The sequence below is a fragment of the Physeter macrocephalus genome, chromosome 21 (genome assembly GCF_002837175.3).
Source record: "Physeter macrocephalus isolate SW-GA chromosome 21, ASM283717v5, whole genome shotgun sequence".
Lineage (NCBI taxonomy): Eukaryota > Metazoa > Chordata > Mammalia > Artiodactyla > Physeteridae > Physeter > Physeter macrocephalus.
Genome location: NC_041234.1, coordinates 93,693,883 through 93,711,250, shown reverse-complemented (window position 1 = coordinate 93,711,250; position 17,368 = coordinate 93,693,883). Strand labels below are relative to the sequence as shown.

The 17,368-nt window shown below is 41.6% G+C and overlaps 1 protein-coding gene and 1 long non-coding RNA gene across 3 annotated transcripts in view; one reads left to right on the top strand and one right to left on the bottom strand.

The window, feature by feature from the left end:
• Positions 1–10,843, bottom strand: part of LOC114484683 (uncharacterized) — a 15,752-nt gene extending 4,909 nt beyond the window's left edge. Inside the window, exons 1-2 of the long non-coding RNA XR_003677857.2 lie at positions 10,818–10,843; positions 1,136–1,182 (exon numbers count right to left, since the gene is read on the bottom strand). This is a non-coding gene — a long non-coding RNA (uncharacterized lncRNA). The remainder of the gene's footprint in view (positions 1–1,135; positions 1,183–10,817) is intronic.
• CUL4B (cullin 4B) overlaps positions 10,237–17,368 on the top strand; it is a 34,533-nt gene continuing 27,401 nt past the window's right edge. The window contains exons 1-3 of one of the 2 annotated variants that reach the window (XM_007122044.4): positions 10,237–10,333; positions 11,073–11,624; positions 13,706–13,821. In XM_007122044.4, coding sequence (XP_007122106.2) covers positions 10,306–10,333; positions 11,073–11,624; positions 13,706–13,821 — 696 coding nt within the window. In that variant the 5' untranslated portion in view covers positions 10,237–10,305. The remainder of the gene's footprint in view (positions 10,334–11,072; positions 11,625–13,705; positions 13,822–17,368) is intronic. The other variant, XM_007122043.4, reaches the window with a different exon arrangement.

The window sequence follows — 17,368 nt, the reverse complement described above, 5'->3', positions numbered from 1 at the left end:
TCTATGTATAGTATCATGTCATCTGCAAACAGTGACAGCTTTACTTCTTTTCCGATTTGGTTTCCTTTTATTTCTTTTCTTCTCTGATTGCTGTGGCTAAAACTTCCAAAACTATGTTGAATAATAGTTGTGAGAGTGGGCCACCTTGTCTTCTTCCTGATCTTAGTGAAAATAGTTTCAGTCTTTCTCCATTGAGAACAATGTTGCCTGTGGGTTTGTCGTATATTGTCTTAATTTTGTTGAGGAAAGTTCCCTCTATGCCTGCTTTCTGGAGGGTTTTATCATAAATGGGTGTTGAATTTTGTCGAAAGCTTTCTCTGCATCTATTGAGATGATCATATGGTTTCTCAGAAATACTTTTACACATGCACAAAGACATATGTTACAGGATGTTCATTGCTGCATGTTTGTAGTAGCAAAAAATTGGAAGTAACCAAACGTCCCAAAATAGGGGAATGGTTACATAAAATGTGGTATGTTTTTATTACCAAATAGTACACCGTCTTGAAAAAGAATTAGGTAGATCTCCATGTACTATCATGAAAATATCTCCAATCTATATTAGTTTTAAAAATCAAATTGTAGAACTATATATACAGTAAGGATACCATTTTTTAAAAAGATGGTAAAGCTTATTTGTATAAATATAAATATATATGTACATAAATGCTGAGGAAGGCTGTGCAGCAAACTTAACAGTGAAGGGACACTTCCATTTTTTATCCTATGTTCTTCTATATTGTTTTTGTATTTTTTTTACAAAATTGTGTTTGTGTGTCATTTGTATAGGTAAACAAATCCGAAAGGTAACCATTAATAGAATATAAATAGTTCATAGAACTTCCCAGCCACTAATAGTTTAAAAAAAAGGATAAAAGGAAATTCAGTCAGTCCAGCAAAAGCAAGGAAAGGGGAAAAAGAAACAACAAGAAAGTGTGATAATTAGAATTTTTAAAAAATGACAGGAATATGTACATCCATATACAGTTGTCCCTTGGCATCCACGGTGGATTGGTTCCAGGACCCCCTCGCCCCCTCGCCCTCCCCCTCCCTCCCCCTCCCCCCTCCCCCTTGCCCTCACCTCCCCCCCACCCCCTGCAGGAATAACAAAATCCCCGATGTTCAAGTCCCTTACCTGAAATGGTATAGTACAGTCCACCCTCCAGATCCACTGATGCAGAACTGGTGGATACAGAAGGCTAAATGTACTATGCTGCCCGTAAAAATGGTGAGGTAAATCTATGAATACTGACACGGAAAGATGTCCATGATATAATATTAAGCGAAATAAAAGTCACAGAACAATTCACACAGTGTGAACTATTTTTTTAAAAAAGCAAAAACTCTGTATATAGCTAAATATATAGAAAAAGATCTTTAATTAGCAAACTGTTAACTGAGGTTACCTTTGGGAATTGGGGGGAGCTGTCACCTCATTTTGTAGTCAAAGGCTGTTGAGACCTGGACATCTCTAAATGTACAGCTGATCGTATTACTCCCTTCACTGCTTGAAGCCCTTCCGTGGGTTACCCATGACCTAATGGAGCGAATCCAAACTCTGGAGCATGACGTACAAAGTTCGTCATGATCTGAACCCTGCCTGTCTTCGTCTCCCGCCATCCGCCCTGTAGGCCTATTGCAGATCAGTCACACAGCATGGTCATGCTTGCATTTGCTTAAATGGGCGATGATTTTCCTCATACTTCCATGTCTTTGTACACATTGTTCCCTTTTTCAGGTAACCCGTAGATTTCCAGATCTCACCATCCTGATACTACAAATTAAGTTCAGATTTGTATAATTAATATACAAATAACAATTCCCAGCCCCCATCTTGTGGACCATGGGAAGTCTATTCTTCCACCAGGTTGGAGGGCGATTCCTCCAGCTCCTGAGTAATTTCAGGGAATCCAGGAGAAATGCTTAAATGTTCCAAAAATCACTCCTAGTTGTCATTTGCCATCTCTTCCAGGTATTCATTCTCCAAACTGCCGTGCTCTAGCGTTCAACTGATCACCACTTGCTGTCTTTATACTTTTAAAATTTTTTATTATATAATTTTAATATATACATAAGAATATGTGTGACATGTAATTTATGGAGCATAATAATAAAACAAAAATCCAAGAACCCATCATCAGCTTAAGAACTAGAACACTACCAATGCTTTTGAATCTACCTAAATTCTCCCCCTTTGCTTCCCCTAAAGCAGTCCCCTATCATGGATTTTGTGTTTATTATTTCCCTTCTATATTTTAAGTTTTATCACATTATATATCCATGAGTTTTCTTATTTTTGAGCTTTACCAAAAAAATTACCAAATTGCATGTATGTATTCTGTGATTTGCTTTTCTCATGTAACATTATTTCTGTGATTTATGCATGTAACTGCAATTTATTTTTCAATGCTGTGTAGTATTTTCTTGTGTGAATATACCACATTTAGTCATTCTGTCGAAGAATATTCTCTTGCCATTCTTTTAAGTCTGTGTCAAAGGTGATGTAGACTAGGAACAGAAAATCCTTAGCGTGTTTTGAATCACTTCATCCTTTGTGCCACCACTAAACATTCTCCATGTATCTTTTTTTAGCACTTAGCATATTTAAGAGCAAGGGTCAGCAATTGTTTTTTCTGTAAACGACTAGGTAGGAAATATTTTACGCTCTGCGGGCCATATGGTCTGTTACAGCTACTGAACTTTGTTGTTTTAGCACAAAAGCAGCCACAGAAAATATGTAGATGAATGAGTATGGCAGTGTTCCAATAAAACGTTCTTTATAAAGATAGGCAGCTGGCTGAGTTTGGTCCACTGGCCATCATTTCCCAAACCCTGCTCTACTTCGTCTGAATTCCTGTAGCATTGTCCAATATTGCAGTCATACGTGCATCTGTATCATCTCATTTCTTTCTCATTATCTTATTTCCCATGCCTCATCACCCCCTCCTCCTGCCCTTTGTGATTCTGAGCTCCTGTATCTAATGATGAGCCCACTTGTCCAATTCCTGAACCAGTGTGGCTCAAAGCAAGAATTATTATCAGTAGCCACAGCTCCAACAGCAAGTAGGGTATAGAAGTAAGGCCCAGTGCTAAGAGGTCTAGGAATTGCTGTACCAGATTTGAGACTGGGATGCTGCCTTGATTTCTGTCCTGAGCACTCCAGGGTTTCTGGTTAAGACTGAAACTACTCCCGAGAACTAGTCTCCTTGCAATTTCCTGAATATGCCTTATTCTCTCTCACCTTCAGGATTTAACCGTGCTCCCCATTTTCCTTTTTTGTGCCCCCCCCCCCCGGCTCCTTCCCACTCCCCTTTCCTGGCTAATTCCCACTTACCCTCTGGGATTTAAATTTACTTTCTCTGGAAGCTATTCTTAACTCCCCACCCTTACCCTTTCTCCACCCCACCACACCCTACTTCCTAGGCTGTGCAGGTGTCTCTCCTCTGTGTTCCTATTACCAGCCTTTATCTGCTCTGTCCTGTAGTTGTATGCCTCGCCCCACTAGGCCAGTTGAGAACTGTTTGAGGGCAAGGATTGTCTTTGTATACTCAGTGACTGGATCATGATGGGTCCTCGGGCAAGGTTTGTTCAGTGTTTGCCTGGATTTGGCTAGGAGGAGCTGGATTCAACCTTTGGTGAAGATCAGCCACTGGCTGAGGGTCCAGCCAGGGAATGGACTGATTTTCTATAACCAAATTGCCACTCTCTCTTTGAAGGTGCATTGCTTGGTGCTGTGTGCTGTGTGCTTGATGATGGCCTGAACTAAATCCAAGCTTGGGCTCCTTTTGGGCACTGTGATTTGGCTCATCTCCATAAAGGAGCTGTTTCATTATTCCTCATTTTTTCCTCCTGGTGAGTGGGGCTCTGAACGTTTTTTCCTAACTTGTCTATTACTTGAAACATTTTTATGGCATGTCTCCTTACTAAATTATAAACTACGGGAAGTACTGTATTTGGAGTTAGAGAAAAGCTGGGTTTGGTTTAAGTCTGTGCTTTGTGACTTTGGCAAGTCATTTTAACCTCCTGCCCTGAGCATGTTTCTCATCTGTAAAATGGGGATGGCACTTGACCTATTTCACAGTGTGGTTATGAGGATAAAATAAGATTGTGTGTGAAAGTGCTTTGAAAAACTATAAAATCAACTGCAAATGGAATTTCGTATTAGTTCTGTATTCCCTTATGACATCTAGCACCATGCCTTGCCCAGAGTAGTTTGCTCAATACATTTTTGTTGAATGACCAAATGAATTGGCAAGAGAGATAATGCTATCTGTGGGAATAAAGAACATTTAATAGAATCAGGAAAAACAGATCATTTGGCAATAGAAACATCCATATGGTGAGTGATAATTCAAAAATTGGGCATTTATGGATAGCTCCAAACCTACATTCCCAATGTCTGCTCTTTGTTTTGCTTATTTAAAAATTTTAAATTTTCTTTTAACATGATTTTGGCAGCTGAGATAAGCTGTCAAATTTGACTTGATGCTAAATATGCAGTCCTCTCAAAGCAGGGTTGCCCCCAGGCAATACTGTGAGGTCAGCAAAATGTACTCTCAGAAATCTTTCCTCCCTTGATGGTAACTTTCCTCCCCTACCCACATTGCAGTGCCTACACATAGTTCTGTTTACCTCCAGGCACTTAGGACTTTTGTATTATCCTTTGTTCCCAAGAAGCATTCACCTAAAAGGGTCAGGAACTAAGTTTCCCTGGCTAATTTGCATTTGAAAAAAGGATTCCTAGAGAAGGCGGCTATTTTTATCAAAAGGAATGAATAAATAATTAATTGTGAAATTTCAGGCATTAAAAGGAATACAAAGGCTTATCAGCCTCATTCAGATCACAGTGGTACTTATTTCACCTACAGCTGTGGCCTCAACCCTGGAGTTATGTAGAATCACCCACAGAGCTTCTTAAAAAAACTGATAATTGAGGCCCTACTCACCGAGATTCTAATTCCGTTGGACTAGGTGCAGACCCGGGCAAAGGTGTTTTTAAAAAAACTCCCCAGGCAATTCTGTTGTGCAGTTAGAGTTGGGAACCTCTGATTTAAACCTCAATTGGCCCTGCTCTTAAGAAAAGCTGAAGCCATTGGAAGATCAAGCCTTAAAGCAGGGTGGGGGTGGAAGGGCTGTGAGAGTCATTGATAAAGTGAACAGAAGGTTAAAAATAGGCCCAGCAACTCCATAATAAGCAAGTGCTTGGCAGCACCAAAGGAAGAAGTAATCTGTGACTGATCTGTCCCCCACTCCCAAACCCCCAGGGGAAACTGCCTGCCCCTAACTGTTGGTCCTTAAAAATCTACTTTCCAGATGGTTCACAGGTTATGACAGTAGATAAAATCTCTGAGATAAGGAGATAAGTACTCTAATGGTTGATGTACCCAACTCAGTAAATCTTCAGTTGATGAGATAACTTTACATAGAGGAGAAATGATTTTGTTAAAAACATGAGATCTGTGTCATTTATTTACATTTTACTGAACACCATAGGTTCAGCATTTGTTTTTTTTTGTTTGCGGTACGTGGGCCTCTCACTGTTGTGGCCTCTCCCGTTGCGGAGCACAGGCTTCAGACGCGCAGGCTCAGCGGCCATGGCTCACGGGCCCAGCCGCTCCGTGGCATGTGGGATCTTCCCGGACCGGGGCACGAACCCGTGTCCCCTGCATCGGCAGGCGGACTCTCAACCACTGCACCACCAGGGAAGCCCTCAGCATTTGTTATTAAGTTCCTTGCTTTATAAAGCAACTCCAGGATGGACAAAGGGTGAATTCACATTGTGTAGCTGGATCATCATTGCTTAAGCTTTGGCCTCCTCGGTCATCCCCTAGCAGTCCCTTGCTACTGATAGCATAACAAAACCCTTATTATGGTATAATGTTTACTATGTAACCACTGCTAGGTTTGACTCCTCTGTATTTCCCTGCTTCAGAGATGGTCCTTCCGAAAAGTGGGTAGAGAACATGGACCAGCTTTTACCCAGCAGTTGTCTTTTCTGGACACATTCTTAAACAATGCTTGCTGCAGGAACATCTTTCTGAGCAAGCAGTATCTCCTATTTTTATGGAAAATCCCACCCGTGGATAACAAGGCTTCAAGGAGTGACTATTCACTGACAAGCCCCTCCTCAGAGATGTCTGGAGAAGACCCCAAACAACACACCCTGGGGAATCTCCATGATCAAAAAAGGGAAACTGGTTACACTCTGCCTTTTTAGAGAGATGCCTACAAAAATAGGGGAATGGACATTAGATAGTCCTCTGTCTTTATTTGTATCTCTTCCTTTATGCATATACTTACCTTTATAAACAGCTACAGATTTATTTATTTACTTGATTAAAAGAAGGCCAATAATAACTGTACCTCATCTGGCAGCACTGTAAAGTTTTATTAATGTTTCTAAGATATGACTTGAACTCACCAGATGAAAGATTCTGTATATGGAATATGTTAAGTACCCAATCGGGTTTAGTCTGATAATGGCCATAATTGTATGGTGTCCTACATTGCACGACTTGATTATTGTGGTTTCATTGAGTTAACCTTGAAAAATGTATTTTAATGCTGAGAATGTCTTTAATGTTGGTTGGCAAACATTTGGGTATATAGAATATAAGCTTATGTTTTAGCTAGCCCCAATTAGTCGATTCTTGATGTAAAAGATGTTTTACAAAGCAATGTGGGTTTTTCTTCCTTTTAAATTGGTCCAAAGTTCCAAAAAGACACAAAGTCCTGGTCTTCATACATCACATAGTAATATCTAAGTTGGTTTGTGCCACAAAATGTAAATGTTAAATTTAAAAAATTACATAAATTACGTATCCATATTAAGATGTGCTAAATATGTGAGAATTGACCTGGCACAAAATAAATTAAGACTGTAAAATGTCAAAAGGAAGATTTTTTAAAAATAAATAAATAAATAAATAAATAAATAAATAATAGAAATGTATTTATTTATTTTATTTTTGGCTGTGTTGGGTCTTTGTTGCTGCGCACAGCCTTTCTCTAGTTGCGGCGAGCAGGGGCTACTCTTCGTTGCGGTGCAGCCTTCTCAGTGTGGTGGCTTCTCTTGTTGTGGAGCACGGGATCTAGGGCGTGCGGGCTTCAGTCGTTGCGGCGCACTGGCTTAGTTGCTCTGTGGCATATGGCATCTTCCCGGACCAGGGCTCGAACCCGTGTCCCCTGCATCGGCAGGTGGATTCTTAACCACTGCACCACCAGGAAAGTCATCAAAAGGAAGATTTTTATTAATCATTAAGAAAAAAAAGAAAAAATATTTTCCTACAAAACTCACTTAAGGATATTTCATGGAAAACTTAACTAGTAGGTTAGACTACTGGGTCATTCAAAGTGAGCTAGAGAGCTTCCCTGGTGGCGCAGTGGTTGAGAGTCCGCCTGCCGATGCAGGGGACCTGGGTTCGTGCCACGGTCTGGGAAGATCCCACATGCCGCGGAGCCGCAGGCAGGGCCTGTGGGCCGTGGCCGCTGAGCCTGCGCGTCCGAAGCCTGTGCTCCACAACGGGAGAGGCCACAGCAGAGGGAGGCCCGCATGCGGGGGGGAGGGAAAGAAAAAAAAAAGTGAGCTAGAGCTCAAGAGTCAAGTATCTGTGCTTTTAGAGCTAACATGTAATGTGGAAGACTGAAGGTCTTAGATAACCGTGTCAGATTGGGAGCTATTATTACTACCACGTAGTTGAATATTAACAGGATTCAGCTATCCTGTATGTTAGTATAAAAGTTTATCTTTGTATGGCACTAATTTTTGTAATTTTTAAAATAGCTAGCACTTCCATACACCCTTTTAAGGAATATAATTACATGAATTAGAACAAGGCCTACTTTTTCTTTCTTTTTTTTTGGTCTTGAAAAGTCCCTGGTTAAAATACAAATCCTCCTAGAAAGGGTACCACTTTGGGCCATTATCAGCTGGCCCATCCATACACCTTTCTAAGGAATATAAGTACATGAATTAGAACGACCTTTATCATTGTCCTGAAAATTAGCCAGTTAATCCTCCCTTATGAAGACATAGCATTATTTTATTCTCATTCAATGAAATACTCAACTCAGTAAGTATTTACTCTGCATTTACACAGTTGTTCAGCACCGTGTGAAATGTGAGACACAATAAAAGAGGGTTTAATATTTTCGGATACCTTCCCTGGCCTTAAGAGTTTACAGTCTCATTTTGGACAGGAACAACAACACGGTACATTCAAAACAGGTAGGAGTCCATCTTCCCCCTTTGAGGCCTCTTATCTCTCTTCTCTGTGGCCCTGGGGCCTTAGTTCCATTAGAGCCTTGCTTTCAGCCTGTTGTCATCAAACAGCACAAAGCTGAGAGTGGCCCAAGATGGTGACTTTTCTAGGAGGATTTGCTTTTTAACCAAGGACTTTTCAAGACAATAAAAAATAAAAAGTGGACCTGTGTAAACAAAATTAAGAAAACTGATTTATTCTTAGGGTTCTGATTTGTCTATCTCAAACTATACAAACTGCTTTTACTCCATCCATAATCCTGTCACTACCCTGCTTTTAAAAGCCCAATTTGGTCTCCATACCGTCTACTCTAGCCTACAGGGTAGACTCCAAAATTTTTGGCTTCATGTTCCAGGCATCCTTGAGCCTCATTCTTCTTATTTTCAACCAGACATACTACTTTCCAGCCTCACTGCACTTTCCATTTTTCCATAACAGGCAGGCCCTTCCACAACTCCCTGCTTTGCCCCTGTTTCCACTGCCCAGGATGCCTTTCACCCTCTCTCCTCTTGTCTTTTTGGAAACTTCCTCTTTGAGACCCAGCATAAACCTCAATTCCTCTGTGAAGCTCTTTCTGACTATTCCAGAATTCTCTCAAATGTCTTGATTCACCTGTTGCAGCAGCACTTTGTATGTTGGTTATAGTACTGTTACAGAAATTAGTTTTGAGACTCTTCTCCCTCTGGCTTCTTGATGACAGGACCTGGTATAGTGTCTGGCATACAGAGTCTTTCAGTACATGCTCCTTGAATGTTTCCGCAGTTAGAAAGATCAACAGGTTGGCAAATTTAGTTTTATTTGACATTGTGCTCTCCTACCTCCCCTCCCCCCCAATACCTTCAGGTTAAATAAAAACTACCAACAGGGGATTTACACGGATTATTGTTGCTAATTTAACCAAATTTAGAGGTTTGTTCTTAGGATTACTTCATTTTAAAATTTGCACTCATGTACTATATTGGTAGAAAAGATTGACTTTTGCCAATATTGTTCTCCTAAAATGTCTTGAAACAAAACGTATGAACCAGGATTTGGTAAAAGAAGTGGCTTTGTTTAGTTTGTAAATTACCGGGTTAATGACTGATGGGGGTTGGGGTTGGTCCTGGGAATTGTGTTAGGGAGAAGTGTTAGTTACCTTCCTGTTTCTTGGCCTTAGAATGCACCCTTAACTCGGGCTTCCCTGGTGGGACAGTGGTTAGGGATCCGCCTGCCTATGTAGGGGACACTGGTTCGAGCCCTGGTCGGGGAAGATCCCACATGCCATGGAGCAACTAAGCCCGTGCACCACAACTACTGAGCCCGTGCTCTAGAGCCCATGAGCCACAACTACTGAAGCCCGCGTGCCTAGAGCCCGTGCTCCACCAAAAGAGAAGCCACCATCAATTCAGACCCAACGCACCCAAAAAATAAATTTTTTAAAAAAAGAATGCACCCTTAACTCTAGCCAGCCATCTTAGAAAATGCTCCTGGTAGGAAGGTAAAAGGATTTGCAACTACATTACTGAGAAAGGTATCAAAACACTCAGTATTGGGTCAGCTGTGTCCTTGACATAAAAGAGAAACAATTTATATAGCTCAACCGAATGAAAAACTCATTTTTCTTTCTATATAAGCTCTTTTTCTTTTCCTTTCCTATCTTAACATCATGACATCCCTCCCTAGCATTAGGCATAATGGCATGATTCTGTTTTCCTCCATTTCGGGTTACTCCTCTCGCCTTGCAACCCCTCCTTATTCCTTTATCGCTTTCAAAGTTTCCATTCTCCGTTCCCTTACTTTTACTCCCTCCCTCTTTTTTCCCAGCTAGCTCACCCCGCCCCTCACCGTCACCACCTTCCCTCCCCTTCAGGCTCCTTCCCGCTCCTTCTCCCGCCACCACCCCTCCCTGCCCGCCTCGCGTTCGGGAAGCTCCAATCAGGAGCTCCGAAGGTGTCTCGAAGGCCCGCCCCCTCCTCCCTTTCCACTTCTCTGCCCCCCTTTCTCCCTCCCCCACCCCACCCCCACTCAAGTCCTGCGGACCTGGGGGCTTCGGGATCTGGGCGCTATGAAAAGTGTCTGCTCAGTCACTTCCGGTAAGGGCGTTGCGGCGCGAAGCTTCCCGCGGGAGCATTTAGGAGGGGGTGGAAGTAACCGGTGGGCCGGGGGAGGAGAGTGCTGCCTGGGAAGGGGAGCGGGAGAGGGAGGGGGAGGGAGAGCGAGCGCGAGCGTCTCGGGCGCCTCAGCGGCCCCTTTCCCGCCGCCTCCCTGCAAGCCAGCTCCCCCGCCCCCCGGCCGCCTGCAGTGCTGCTCTCCACCCCCCACTCTCGCGGACTAACACCGCCCCTCCCTCGCCGCCGCGTGACCGGAAGTGGCGCCATCTTTAGCTTCTTGTGCTATTGACAATAACAAGCTCCGGTTCTCTCCCCCTCCCCCCTCCCCCCAACCACGGCATCTCCCCTCCCAGAGAGAGGGAGAAAAGGAGGAGGAGCTGCAGCCTCACAGACTTACTGAGTCGCTCCTGCAGAAAGGGGGGAGAGAGACCGAAAAGCAGGGGAGGGGGACGGCACGGCCGTTTACCTGTCTGCCTCCTCATTCGCTCTCCCCCCTTGTTCTGCTCACTCCTGGTGTCAGCCTATCCTCCTTCCCAAACCCTCCCATTCCCCCCGTGGAGCCCCCCCTTCACTTTCCTTCTCGTCCTCTGTGTTTCTCCTCTCTTTCTTCCCTTCCCCCTCTAGCATTGCCACCTTCTCTCCTACACGCACTCAGGCATATAAACGTAGGTTTTTGATGCTCGTCTGCCTGTTGACCCCGCTATTTTCATGTTTCCAACAGGTTTTTCTTCCCCCAATCCCTCAGCTGCTGCTGCTGCTGCTGCTCAGGAGGTCAGATCTGCCACTGATGGTAATACCAGCACCACTCCGCCCACCTCTGCCAAGAAGAGAAAGTTAAACAGCAGCAGCAGCAGTAGCGGCAGTAACAGTAGTAACGAGAGAGAAGACTTTGATTCCACCTCTCCCTCCTCTTCCACTCCTTTACAACCCAGGGATTCGGCATCCCCTTCAACCTCGTCCTTCTCCTGCCTGGGGGTTTCAGTGGCTGCTCCCAGCCACGTACCGATACAGAAGAAGCTGCGTTTTGAAGACACCCTGGAGTTTGTAGGGTTTGATGCGAAGATGGCTGAGGAATCCTCCTCCTCCTCCTCCTCATCTTCACCAACTGCTGCAACATCTCAGCAGCAGCAACTTAAAAATAAGAGTATATTAATCTCTTCTGTGGCTTCGGTGCATCACGCAAACGGCCTAGCCAAATCTTCTACCACCGTCTCTAGCTTTGCTAACAGCAAGCCTGGCTCTGCTAAGAAGTTAGTGATCAAGAACTTTAAAGGTAACCAAGGCCAAAATCCATAATCACCTAAGGATTTGACACTTGAGTGGTCACGTGCTTTATGTTAATATATTAAACAGCATAGAGGTGGCCTAATGTTTTATGCATAATCAATGAGGTGGAGGGAGGTCCTTTTTGGGTGGAGGGTTAATTTTCCGGGGGTGTTTAGTATCCTTGTGCTGAAGCAGACACCAGGTGTTTCTGTGCAGTATTTTGAGATCTGTCTCAGCCTATTGTAGCTAATTTGTTATTCCTTATAACGTTGACAATCGATATGATTGATCCGGATTTTACAGGTGAGAAATTTGTATTCTAAAAAGGTTTATTTATTTCAGGTGCATAGTGAACCTTGGCACTGCTGGGATTTTTATTTTTATCCTTCAGTAGGCCACGTTATCTAGTTCCTAGAAATGCAGGTAGGACTAGTGATTTTTTTCATGTTCAAAGAAGATTTGTAGTTAGATTTATAACATTGAATACTACACTCTTGCAACTCATTGTGGAAGCAATAGTTGGAGAAAAGTATTTATGATCTCTTCATTTCTTTCCAAAGGTAGGGTTTGGAAGTGAAAATACTGTGTATACACAGTAGTAACTCTGTGTATCACTAGTCTAAAGATAGGAACAATTACTACATCCTTTTTTTAATCACTGAAATGGGTCTTAAAGTACTGACCAGCAGCTTTTAGGAAAATTTGTTCAAGTTTTTGAGATATGTGCTTGAGAGTATTGTGAATGCATTGATGCAAATGTAAAATCAACAATTTTTAAAAATGTAATTGAGCTGAATTACTTTTTAATCTCTTGAGTGTGTTTCTGTTTCTCTGAATTTTTCGACACCCTTAACTGGCAAGTAGTGGATGCTAAAATGTTTATTAAATGGGCAAGTAAAATGAATGAACTAAAGTAATATTTACCAGATCAGTGCCTTGTGGCTAAATATTACCATTGAGAAAATTAGATTCTCCATGCTTGTATTTTCAACATTAGTGTGGAAATCAGTAATATGCTCTATTTTGTCTTAAGCAGAGTATAGTGTTGTTTATTTTTAACCTTTTCTTTTTTCTATCACTCCTCTCCCACCTCCAGGCTCTCAAGTGTTGTAATCTTTCTGATTTAATAGTAGACCTTTCTGAAGTAAATATGAATTGTAATTGACTAATTTGTTCACTGTTATATTTAAAATATATCAATTTAATAGCCAAGGATTTTTAAAGAGATGAGCTGTGACCCTAATTGCATTTGTATACTGGTTTCAGAGATTTTGTTTGGGTTTTTTTCTCCCCCTCCCAAAATAAAAACACACTATTAAGGTATCTGGATGTTTTAATAAAAAAAAATACTCATTGCTGGTCAGTGAAGTTTAAACTAAAGCCTGGATTAAGATGTTCCTTTCCATTCTGAAAGTGCTACATAGGTTCTGGAGTTGTTTGGATGTTTTAATTTTTTTATATTTCACTCTGCTTATAAACGCAGTTTAAATTAAAACGTGAATTAAGATGTTTCTCTCCATTCCTGTAGATGCTACATAAATAAGGGAGTCAAACAGACCTGAGTTAGAATCCCAGTTTTACCATTGACTAGCTATGGTGACCTTGGGCAAGCCTAACTAAATGAGTCTTCCAGCCTCAGTTGCAAAATAGGGGTAATAATACTTTCCTTAGGACATTATTAGGAAAATTAAGATGTTTATAAAGTACCTTGTACATAGTAGGCACTCAGTATCTTAAATTTCAGGTACAAAATTCATGTTGACTCTGGTTTACACATGATGGAATAGGATCAGGATTGTTATTTTTTTATTTGTCATTCTTGAGTTTTTATTTTTTGAAGCAATTCGGTCAATAGCAGAAAAAAACTCTCACCTTCAATTTTAATAAGTGAGTCAAAATGACTTACACAGTATTCTGGCATTTCAAATTTTATTCTTTATACTAAGTCTATAATGGTTACTTTAATAGTTAGATGTAATACTTATAACAATTTACCCTTAAAGAGCAGTAATACTAGTATTTTATGGATCTTTTCATTATTATATCCTACATATTATTCTGATTATCAACCTTTTACATATCATCTAGATAAGCCTAAATTACCAGAAAACTACACAGATGAAACATGGCAGAAACTGAAAGAAGCAGTGGAAGCTATTCAGAATAGTACTTCGATTAAGTACAATTTAGAAGAACTCTATCAGGTATGTATTAACATGGATTACCAGATTTGGTTAGCATAAATTGAGGTGCAGTGTGTATGGATTTTACTTTCTGAAATGGGCGCTTATGTAGATTTTTGGTTCCCTTCTAATTACAATTTCTTGATTAATATATGCACTCTGTTTTATAATCAGACCATATATTCTGACATAAACTGTGGGTACAGTCTTATTGGTATAAATTGGGCTTATCTTGGACCCTTCTAATTAGGATTTACAGTTAGGAGTACCTTGCTGTAATAAGTTTGACCTATAATAGAATCCTATAGCCTGGATCCCAAAGATGATTTCTGGTGACATGTCATTCTGTTGTGATACTTTTTTTTTGTTTTGTTTTGTTTTGTTTTTTGCGGTACGCGGGCATCTCACTGTTGTGGCCTCTCCCGTTGCGGAGCACAGGCTCCGGACGCGCAGGCTCAGCGGCCATGGCTCATGGGCCCAGCCGCTTCGCGGCACGTGGGATCTTCCTGGACCGGGGCACGAACCCGTATGCCCTGCATCGGCAGGCGGACTCTCAACCACTGCGCCACCAGGGAAGCCCTGTGATACTTCTTGATAAGTGGTGTTACCTATATAGGAAAGCCCTCAAGAAATGCACATATTCTCCATATACTTTATTCTGCGTCTTTGCTGTTAGCATACTTTTGCCATTTCTTTCTCTTTTTCTTTATGTTTGTCTTTTCTCCTGGTCTACAAGACATACCTTAGCCCAAAAATGATCAGCAGGTTGTAGTTCAGCAACTTGGTCTGAGGTTCAGGTTTGTTTCTTTTGCTTAACAAATGGATCTGTATTTGAAGTGTTGAACTTAAATATACAATTAAGGGTGATTCCTGATTTAGACTTCTTGCTACCAGGATACTTTGACCTACTGTATTTTTGCCACAACCAATTCAAGAAGTTACTTTCCATTATAGCATCAGCAGTTTCATATTAAAAAAAATCCAATGGCTTGAGTTTTTGTATCGATGAGTACTTTGTAAGAAATTATGTTGGTTCAGTTTATCAGAATTCGTAGTTTTCATCTATTCATTTTAGTTGTAGAGATAGTATGGTGATGGACAAACAGTGGATTAGGAGTCAAAAGACAAAGGGATCTAGTTTTGGCTCTATTACCCTTGTGGTCTTGGGCAAGGTACTAAACCTCTCTCAGCTTCTGTTTTCTCCTTTGTAAATGGGGGAAAAACTCCTGCTATATCTACCTCATAGCGTTGCTTATAAGACTTAAATGTTTGTGAAAAACACCTTGAAGCACTATGATAGAAATATAAGTTGATGTTATCTCTAGTTAAACTTTTTCATAAGGCACAGTATGACTTTTTCACTTGTAATATGTCAATTGAGATCCCCAGTTTCTGTTGCTGTTTAAATTTAATGCATCAATGCATGCCAAACACTCAGAACGGTGCCGAATACATAGTAATGATGCTGCGTAATATTACAAGCATTATAATGTTATGTAAGTGTCAGGTAGTAGTCAGTAGTAGTACTAAGGTATTAAGGATAAGCCCACCTCATATGGCTATGTTGGTATATTACACATGTGGCTCCTGAGTTGTACAGTAATAAAAGTAGAATTACAGTTGGAAAGGCCTTAAGCGATTATGTGGTCCAGTATCTTTTCTTCGTATAGTGTATGTGACAGTCCACAAAGTAGGATTATCTCATTTAAGCATTATAGAAACCCTTTGTGAAGTAGATAAAGTAGTAGTTATCATCCCTACTCTATTGATGAGGAAACGGAGTCTCAGGGACTCCAAAGTCTAGAGTCGCGTATTGGCAGAGCAGGGGACTTAAACCCAGATGCCCAAGTTTTTTAGTCCAGTGCACTTTCACTAATATACCACAGCACTTCACATACCTCTGTAGTGCAGTATTTGAAGCAAATAGTCTTACTTTAGGAAAAAAATTCTGTCATCAAAGAAGGTAATTTTTTGGGGCTTCCCTGGTGGTGCAGTGGTTAAGAATCTGCCTGCCAGTGCAGGGGACACGGGTTTTTTTCTTAAAGACAGTTGGGTCTTCTTACTTTAAAAAAAATATTTATTTATTTATTGCAGCAAGCGGGAGCTATTCTTCGCTTCAGTGCGCGGGCCTCTCATTGCTGTGGCCTCTCCCGATGCAGAGCATGGGATCCAGGCACGCGGGCTTCAGTAGTTGTGGCACGGGGTCTCAGTAGTTGTGGCTTGTGGGATCTAGAGCGCAGGCTCAGTAGTTGTGGCACACGGGCTTAGCCGCTCCGTGGCATGTGGGATCTTCCCAGACCAGGGCTCGAACCCATGACCCCTGCATTGGCAGGCAGATTCTCAACCACTGCCCCACCAAGGAAGCCCCGGGGACACGGGTTTGAGCCCTGGTCCGGGAAGATCCCACATGCCACGGAGCGGCTAAGCCCGTGTGCCACAACTACTGAGCCTGCGCTCTAGATCCCACAAGCCACAACTACTGAGACCCCGTGCCACAACTACTGAAGCCCGCGTGCCTGGATCCCATGCTCTGCATCGGGAGAGGCCACAGCAATGAGAGGCCCGCGCACTGAAGCGAAGAATAGCTCCCGCTTGCTGCAACTGGGAAGAAGCTCGCACGTAGCAATGAAGACCCAACACAGCCAAAAATAAATAAATTAATAAATTAATTTTAAAAAAGAAGGTAATTTTTTTTCATTCGTGCATGTATATGGTGTTTCTTTGGATATGCTGGTGTACAGCATCTTTAATTTCAGTAATGTGTTACTTTACATATTTCATATTTCTGACATTTAAAAAAATTTTTATTTACTTATTTATTTGGTTGCTCCAGGTCTTAATTGTGGCAGGCGAGCTCCTTAGTTGCGGCTCACGGGCTCTTTAGTTGTGGCATACTAACTCTTAGTTTCAGCATGCGTGTGGGATCTAGTTCCCTGACCAGGGATCGAACCTGGGCCCCCTGCATTGGAAGCTCGGAGTCTTAACTGCTGCACCAATAGGGAAGTCCCCATATTTATAACATATTGATTGTAGTTGCTAATGAACCCTATTTACTTTACCTTGAATATTTTTCTAGAGCTTTTGGGTTAAAAAAATATTTTTCCTGATAAATTGATTCTGTTAAATCCCTTTGTGTTTCAGGAGCTCATAGCTCACATTTTTTTGTGTTTTTCCTTTCTTGTACCTCAGAATTTTTACCTGCTGTTGTTCAGTTGCATTTCTTTAGCCTAAAGTCAGTGTTACAACTTTTCACTCTTTGCATTTTTCATAATACTTTATTATCTGTGATAATAAATTCAAAAGCATTTGTTTCTAGCTCTTTTGCTGTTTTTGACCTTAATTTTATAAATGTTCCTTGGGATTGTTCTCAGAAAGATTATTTTGAGGTGTTCAAGTTCAAAAAAGAGGATAAAAGGATAAAGGGAGTAAAATTACTTCATACCATCTGGATTTCAGGTGCTTGTTTGATTTTTAACAGGTTGAAATGTAATTTAAAAGTACTTTTCTAGGGCTTCCCTGGTGGCGCAGTGGTTGAGAGTCCGCCTGCCGATGCAGGGGACGCGGGTTC